The sequence below is a fragment of the Brassica oleracea genome, chromosome C5 (genome assembly GCF_000695525.1).
Source record: "Brassica oleracea var. oleracea cultivar TO1000 chromosome C5, BOL, whole genome shotgun sequence".
Lineage (NCBI taxonomy): Eukaryota > Viridiplantae > Streptophyta > Magnoliopsida > Brassicales > Brassicaceae > Brassica > Brassica oleracea.
In genome coordinates, this window is record NC_027752.1 from 44322621 (window position 1) to 44330873 (window position 8253).

Consider the following 8253-nt stretch of genomic DNA (forward strand, 5'->3'; position numbering starts at 1 on the left):
TACCCCTGAAGTTGCTAAGTATTACCAACGTGCCATTCTCACAGTTCCAGTGGACTCGAAACAAAACAAAAAAGCGATTCAAAGCTGAGAATATTAAATCCCATCCGATTTGACGGAGACGCCGAGAGATTCATCCTTCGTCGGCGTTGTCTTCTCCAAGCTCTCTTGATTGAAGAATCTCTGAAGACGAAATGGCGTTCTGGTGGCCGCTGATCGTTCTCGCCTTCGCTTACGCGATCTGCAGATTCCTTCTTATGCTCATTCCTCCCAACGTTCCCTCCATTGACGTAGACGCATCCGACGGTAACTCTTCCGTTTATGGCTCTGCGTGTTCCTTTGCTTATCGATGTTTGATTTATTAATTTTCGTAATCGATTTTTTTTTTAAACAGTGTTGGCTCATGGAAAAGAAACGGAGGAGAACAGCTTCATCTACGTGAGTTCTTCATTCGATTCACTTCTCATTTTCATCGTTGAGTGATAACAGATTTAAGCTGTTGATCTTTGTATATTTTCCTGATATCGGAATGTTAAATGTAGATTCCATCTCTGTATTATTTGAAATAAACTTTTGTTTCCATATTTGTAAATCCAAGAGGCTGATAGTTAATTAATTGATGAACTGATTAGCACACTGAATAAGAGTTTCTCTGTGACTTGATCTTTTAGATTCCTCCAAGAGGACGGAGCCAACAGTCTGACAAAAAAGTTCAGTGCTATGAACCTGCCACGATGAAGTATCTTGGATATTTCCCTGCTCTCTCTACTTCCGAGGTTAGTTGCTTCAAGAGAAATGTAGCTATATTACTCAAAAGGTTTCTCTTTAAGGCGATCCACATTATCCTGAGATAGGATTGATACTTTCTTTTGTTTCAGGTTAAGGAGAGAGTGGCACTGTCAAGGAAGGCTCAGAAAACATGGGCTCAAAGTAGCTTCAAGGTGAGAAGGCAGTTCTTGCGGATTCTTCTCAAGTACATTATCGAACACCAGGAGCTTATATGCGAGTAAGGATTCATTTCTCTGCTACTGAGTGTTTTGTTCTACATCTATATATTTTTCGCCCGATTGATGCTAAGATAGTGTCGTGTTTGTTTAGAGTCTCGTCGCGTGATACTGGAAAGACTATGGTTGATGCGTCCTTGGGCGAGATAATGACTACCTGTGAGAAAATCACTTGGCTTCTTTCGGAGGGGGAACGATGGTTAAAGCCTGAATATAGGTATTTCCATAATATCTTATTTAAATTTCAGTTTTACTTATAGTTCTCCTTTGATCTTGCATAGCTGTGATGTCAGTTTAAATCTATCTTTTTGCAGGTCTTCAGGAAGAGCTATGCTTCATAAAGTATCAAGAGTAGAGTTCCATCCCCTTGGTGTCATTGGAGCTATAGTCCCATGGAATTATCCGTTCCACAATATCTTCAACCCTATGCTGGCTGCAGTCTTCTCAGGGAATGGCATTGTTATTAAGGTATATCACTATAATTCCCTGACCCTTTTTTACGTTATCTTCATCTTCGCGAAGACAATGCCATTCATCAAATCTCAATTGGCTTACATGTTACTGTTAATATGATGTCGACATCCTGGGTAGTGCAACCATTGAGAGAAAGTTGATTAGACTTCATTGCTTTGTATGCATTTATGATATCTTGAAAACCTTTTCTGCAGGTTTCTGAACACGCTAGCTGGTCGGGATGCTTTTACTTCCGCATTATTCAAGCAGCTTTAGCTGCCGTTGGAGCACCTGAAAATCTAGTCGATGTGATAACAGGGTCTGTATATTTCAACTCTCCTTAGCTTGCTGTTATCAAAATAACACATTCGTTTCAGGTTTGCGGAGACCGGAGAAGCGCTTGTCTCATCTGTTGATAAAATGATATTTGTTGGATCTACAGCTGTTGGCAAGATGGTGCAGTCTACATACATTCTTCTTCATTCTCATCCATTTACTATGAGCTGTAATAATTCAGTATGTTGCAGATAATGAGAAATGCGGCTGAGACATTGACACCCGTCACTCTTGAGCTTGGTGGAAAAGATGCATTTATCATATGTGAAGATGCAGATGTCTCCCATGTAACTCTTCTTTCTGTATCATCATGCTTTCTTCTGAGTCCTTATTGTTTATTCTTGGAAAAGGAGGGTTATCATTCGATAAAACTTACCACTTCCATTGTACAATGTAGGTTGCACAAGTGGCTGTAAGGGGCACTCTTCAGTCCAGCGGGCAAAACTGTGCGGGTGCTGAAAGATTTTATGTTCACAAAGACATATATACTGCATTCATTACCCAAGTTACCAAGATTGTGAAGTCCGTTTCTGCTGTAAGTGCATTGTTCTCTGTTTTCTTGGTTCCAGCAACGTTAGTCTTCTCTTTCTCAAATTTTCTCCTTTTATCTTATTAAAATCTTTGTTTTACATCAGGGTCCTCCTCTAACTGGGAGGTACGACATGGGTGCTATATGTTTGCAAGAGCACTCTGAAACCCTACAGAGCCTAGTAAATGACGCCTTAGACAAAGGAGCAGAAATTGCCGTTCGCGGAAGCTTTGGTCATCTTGGCGAGGATGCAGTCGATCAGTATTTCCCTCCAACTGTTCTTATCAATGTAAACCACACCATGAAGATAATGAAAGAAGAGGTACTTAACCTTACACTTACTTTCATTTGCTCGTGAAGACTTCTTGTTTATGTTGCTTCATGTTGGTGATGCATCAGGCCTTTGGACCAATAATGCCAATCATGCAATTCAGCACCGATGAAGAGGTCATAAAGCTGGCGAATGATTCACGTTATGCGCTCGGCTGTGCCGTTTTTTCTGGAAGCCAGCGTCGAGCCAAACAAATTGCTTCTCAAATCCAGTGCGGCGTCGCTGCAATCAATGACTTTGCATCAAACTACATGTGCCAGGTACTCATCTCTGGCTATAGTCGAGGGGATTTCAACTTTCATTTCCTTGATTAAGACTTTTTCCTCTTTTAATTTTGCAGTCTCTCCCGTTTGGAGGTGTAAAGGATAGCGGGTTTGGACGGTTTGCTGGCATAGAAGGTTTAAGAGCTTGCTGCCTTGTGAAATCCGTGGTCGAGGATAGGTTTTGGCCACTCATCAAAACCAAGATTCCAAAACCTATTCAGGCAAGTTCTTCCTTAAACAACAAACATTATCCAAAGCTTTGATAGTTTTTGCATCCGTTACTAATACTCATTATGGTCAAAATCACAGTACCCGGTAGCAGAAAACGCATTTGAATTCCAGGAGGCACTAGTTGAAACCCTCTATGGACTCAACATCTGGGACCGACTTAGATCCCTAATCGATGTCCTCAAGTTCCTTACCGATCAGAGCTCTCACGTGAGCAGAACTAGAAAGAGCCACTAAAGACCCGGTGACAGAATAACTTTTTACCATTTACATGCATCAGCTGAGTTGCTAATTTTGGTTATTAGTGAGCCTTTTAGGTTTACAACAACATAAGCCTCAGAGAGACTCGTTTTTCCTCGGAATGGCGATTTATGACTTGTAGTTGTGGGGATACTTGAAATCCACATTTGCGTTTTCTTATATAATATAGTTGGTCTATTCAAATCTCTCATGTCTCCAGGATATTTGGTGTTTTGCAGTTTGGTAGGTATTAAGATATAGAACCTTGTAGAGATTGTCGACAATATAAATTAACACAACTGAGAGGGAAACGTAGAACCGGACTGAGATTTACTGTGTTGTTTGGTTTGATTTTTCGATTTATCTAAACCGTACCGCCACGGCTCTGTTACGAAGGCCCAATTCTAGAGACTAATGGGTTAGAGTAGGTGGGCTTGGTCATTGAGTCTTTAACCTATCCCCTAGACTATATCTCTGCGAATTGATTTTATCATGTGTCTGTTCTTACATCAAAAGATGCAACATTTAATTGAACACCAATTTAAACTCTATAAATCTAAAACCTCCAACTCCTATTTGCTTCTTTTAATCTTCTCTTGTGCTAAACCAATAGACCATCTCATTTCCTAATGTTTTATCACCTCTCCTTCTCAAGATTTTGAACTTGGTGCGCATATTCTTATCAATTCTTAGGATCAAGAGCTCCACGGGACAAGAGTCTTTCACCATGTCTTTTTCTGTTTCTCTCACACCAGATCGCATGGATCGATGATTGGACCACATGTCTTTTCTACCATCAATTTCACAAAACAAATATGACATGGCTACTGAAATTGATGACATGGCTTCCGGAAAAATATGACATGGATAATTTCATTTAATGTTGATTTATATTTTTGGCAAACTTATTAGAATATGGTAATAATTCATATATTACATTAAATATTGATACTTCTTTTTGGTAAACTTTTTTTAAAATAAGGTAATAGCTCATACATCATCTATAAAATAAATATATTCATATATAACATTTCAAATTTTGAAATATTATTATTTTGTATACTTATACAATTTGTATTATGCAATTTGTATTACTAAAGTTTTCAAAAATTTCTACAATTTTTTTCAAATTTAAATATCTAATTGTAAGATCATTAGTCTTATATATCTACAAATTTTATAATATTGTTTAGGTTAAATATTTGATAATTATATTATTTTATATTATTTTTATTAGTTTTATACAAATTGATTGAATATATATCAAATCTATATTAAATATTAGTAAGAAAATATAAAATCTATAATATTTAATAAAATTTATTTTTGAATATAAGTTAGATTTAAAAAATATTTTAGTTAAAGTCATTGTTTCATTTAGTTACATGGCAGATGTGTAATAACTGGCTATGATCGATTGGTGTTGTAACTTTCGATTGTTGAAGACAATCTGGTTATGAAGACTATTTCCATTCAGAAAAACCAATTATGTTAACTTAAACAAAGATGCTATTTCCTCGATAAACATCAATTAAAATTACAAAATAACAAGAAAAATAATCAGTAAAATAAAATAAAAAAGGTTTAGACAAACAGTGAGTATGAAGAAAAGATTTGGCGTGAGCCTCTCATTTTCATAATTCTCGTTTCAGTACAATGCTAATGATCCCTATCTGAGATTTCGGTTGGAAATGCTCATCTGTATCCACCTCCTCAATCTCCTGTAACAATTAACATGACTTAACAGTTAAGCACATGAACCAAAAGCTGAACAAATAAGTGTGTTTTGTTGGATCAAAACCTGAACTACATCCTCTCCCTTAAGAACTCTTCCAAACACTATAAGCTGATCATTCAGATCCGGGATTGGCGCCGTTGTGATCAGAAGCTCGAAGTCCTTGTTGTTCCCTTTGTTTTTGGGTGTCCCCAACATGAACGCCTCATGTTTTGGGCTGAGTAACAACACAATGGTTTGGTTTTGATTTTTAGACTAAAGAAAGGCTATGAAGTTTTTTTTAGCTCTTAAAAGCAAAGGCAGAGAAAGAAAATTACCTTGTGTCAAGGCGACCACGGAGCTTTCCGTTAGCTGTCCATTCTTCTATAGGTATAGAACTCGAGGAGTGACCAGCTTGCACCAAGTAGTTTTTTATAACCCGATGAAACGGCATTCCCTTAAAGTGATCCTTCTGACTGCAACAAATACTCGAAATGTATTATTGCCTCTACCACAGAATAAAACTAGAATAGTGTCACATACTGATTCAGTCTGGTTCTCTTTTGTGTGTGTGCTTAACGTTCCAATAAGAGTATGATAGGTCTTAAAGTATTATGATATACTAACCATAGATCTAGAAACTTGTCGACAGCTTCAGGGGAAGCATCTTTAAAGAGTTCCACAGTTATGAGACCTTTTGATGTGCTTATATCCTACATGAGATAAGAAGATAGGAATCAAAGATATATCATTAAGAATGAATATCCAGGAGATAAGACCGATGATATATTACTTTTTAGAATACGTCTAACCACATCACCAAGGTGAGAGAAATAAGAATAAAAGAAGAAACTCAAGCAAGTAAACATGGAGATTAGATTCACTTACGGCATAACCAGGAAGATCGTAATTCTTTTGTTGTGATACAGCATTTGTGTCCTGAAACACAACACACAAAGTAAGTTCATCAGAATCAAAACACGATCACTCAGAAAAAAAAAAAAAAAAAGACGTCTCAAAAACAGTACCTCAAATCTTTGACTCTGGGTTTCAAGTGTGTTTCTTGACCTGAGAGATAAACTAAACGTTAACAGATAGAAAGTTCTAAGATAAAGAATAAAGATGGAAAGAAAGAAAGAAAGAAAGAAAACCTCTGGGACCAATGACGATAAGTAGTGACCAAGGAGAGTACAACTACAGCAACTACGAGATTACACACGACAATTGTCGAAATACTTATGCGACTAGGACCCTTCTTCTTCTTGCTTTGATTAAGCAGAGCCTGAGGTTTTATCCTCGCCATTTGCCAACCTTTATATCTCACAGCAAATAAAACTTGTTCTCTGCAAACCACAAATCATCCTTTATTAACTTTAATCATACTAAGTATTGACTTGATTCAGAATCTTAACATATAATCAAATCAACACATGTAAAAACACCACAAAAGAGTTTTATCTCTGGTCAATAGGTTCTACCAGTAACTTCCTATACATCAGATCCACTTACTTTTTTTTATTTTTCCAATTCTCAATCAAATCAAACAAAAAGTATATAATCAATTTCCAGTAACGGATGCTCTCATGTCCCAAACAGATCATATAAAATTCGAAAGAAGAAAAAAAAAGACGCACCTAGAAAACAAAAGGAAAGAGCGTTACGACAGGAACCCGTGCGAAGATTGGTCGTGTTTTGTATCGTCGATCGGAAAACTGCTTTTGAATATTATTTTTTGCAGAGACGCTTCAGATGAGCCGTGTGTTAATCCGACGGCTGTGATTTACAGCTCACCAGAACTCGACGAAAATTATTACTCTTTAATTTTCTTTTCTTCCAATTTTTTTTTAAAAAAACTCAATAATTTGGTCTGGTTTTTTTCATCAAAGGTAAACCGGTTATCATGCATAATCAACCTTGTAACATGAAATTACTCTATTGTTGTGGTTATCACAAGTATGGCTGAGCATTTGATTCGTTATTTGCTATTGATTCGATCCGAAAAATTCGGATATCCGTAAATTTTTAGAGCAAAACAAATACTAAAAATTGATATCTGTTAAAAACGAAGCAAATCACAAATACTAAAATTTTAAGAACCGCATATCCGCTCCGCTCCGACAGCTATATAAATATATATATATATATCTTATACAATAAAGTTGACTTGAGTCTCTCTTCCTGCGTCCACGTCATCAGGGATGGTAGGGGCTTTTAGAGACAAGTGTCACGTTCTCATTTGTTCAATTTTTAAAACGGGTTTGGGCTTCTGTAGAAAATTGTTGAATTTTTCGTTCTCAAAATAATTATGCAAAACATTACGGGCTTTCTGCAAATTAGATTAAGAGCCTATACCCGAAACGTTTTCTCACTTTGTCTCTATGATCTCGATTTCCTCTCTATCACCACGTTTCTGAAACCGTCGAAATTACTCTTATCCTCCCTCCGCCGGAATAAATATTTGATGTAATTGATAGCATTCAATCATAGCAATAAACAAAATCCTCATCCGTCCAGCTTCCATACGTTCTTCACCTATCTTACACTATATATATGAGACCCGAAGGGGAGGCATTTGCACGAACCAGATGTGAGGATCCCGAACAACTATTCTTTACAGAATCACCCGCCTTTCCAAATTCTCTCTGAAAGCAGCTACTATAATGGTGAATTCTCAACTTCTCTCAGTTGAAGCCTGGTCGGTGTAGGGCGACGGTTGGGACACTGCTTCTCCGTTATGCTAGAACTAAGGCTTGTGGATGGAGGGAGCTTCTGCTACTACAGGTGCCTTGCATGATGAACCTGTCTGTGGTGGATTAACTGATGATGGTTCACCAGTTCCTGAGGATGAGCCAGCCTGAAAAAAAAAAGCCTGCAATGCTTAAGCTCCCAGCATCCTGAGTCACCAAGTCCAACATCCACCACTGCTATTTCTTAGGATATTTTTTCTTCACTTGAGTTTAAGTAAAAATTATTTAGATCTCGCTTCTTATTTGAATCCTTTTGTTGTCATTTTTTTAACTTTTCTTCTTCTTCTTCGCGTTGATCGTCAGCAAAACTTTGTCCCACCAGTGATTTATAAAAAAAAAAGTAATATTGCTCTTTAGTGCAGTCGCTTTGTACTTAACTGAGATCCGGTCCAACCAAATAGATTCACATAT

At 37.2% G+C, this 8253-nt stretch overlaps 2 protein-coding genes across 2 annotated transcripts; one reads left to right on the top strand and one right to left on the bottom strand.

The window, feature by feature from the left end:
• Positions 1–50: 50 nt before the first annotated feature.
• On the top strand, positions 51–3587 carry LOC106343295 (aldehyde dehydrogenase 22A1). Its single transcript, XM_013782465.1, has 14 exons — positions 51–303; positions 392–435; positions 669–773; positions 876–1003; positions 1096–1218; positions 1316–1469; positions 1670–1773; positions 1832–1910; positions 1982–2077; positions 2188–2325; positions 2426–2641; positions 2719–2910; positions 2991–3134; positions 3223–3587. Exons 1-14 carry the CDS (start codon positions 192–194, stop codon positions 3376–3378), a joined length of 1791 nt encoding a protein of 596 aa, XP_013637919.1. The 5' UTR covers positions 51–191; the 3' UTR covers positions 3379–3587.
• Positions 3588–4877: 1290 nt separating this feature from the next.
• Positions 4878–6880, bottom strand: LOC106292855 (peptidyl-prolyl cis-trans isomerase CYP21-4). The gene is made up of 8 exons (XM_013728522.1): positions 6730–6880; positions 6247–6438; positions 6124–6163; positions 5984–6034; positions 5723–5808; positions 5434–5571; positions 5183–5333; positions 4878–5102 (listed from the first exon to the last, which is right to left on the bottom strand). The coding sequence occupies exons 2-8, from the start codon at positions 6396–6398 to the stop codon at positions 5016–5018; spliced, it is 705 nt and encodes a 234-aa protein (XP_013583976.1). The 5' UTR covers positions 6399–6438; positions 6730–6880; the 3' UTR covers positions 4878–5015.
• Positions 6881–8253: the final 1373 nt, after the last annotated feature.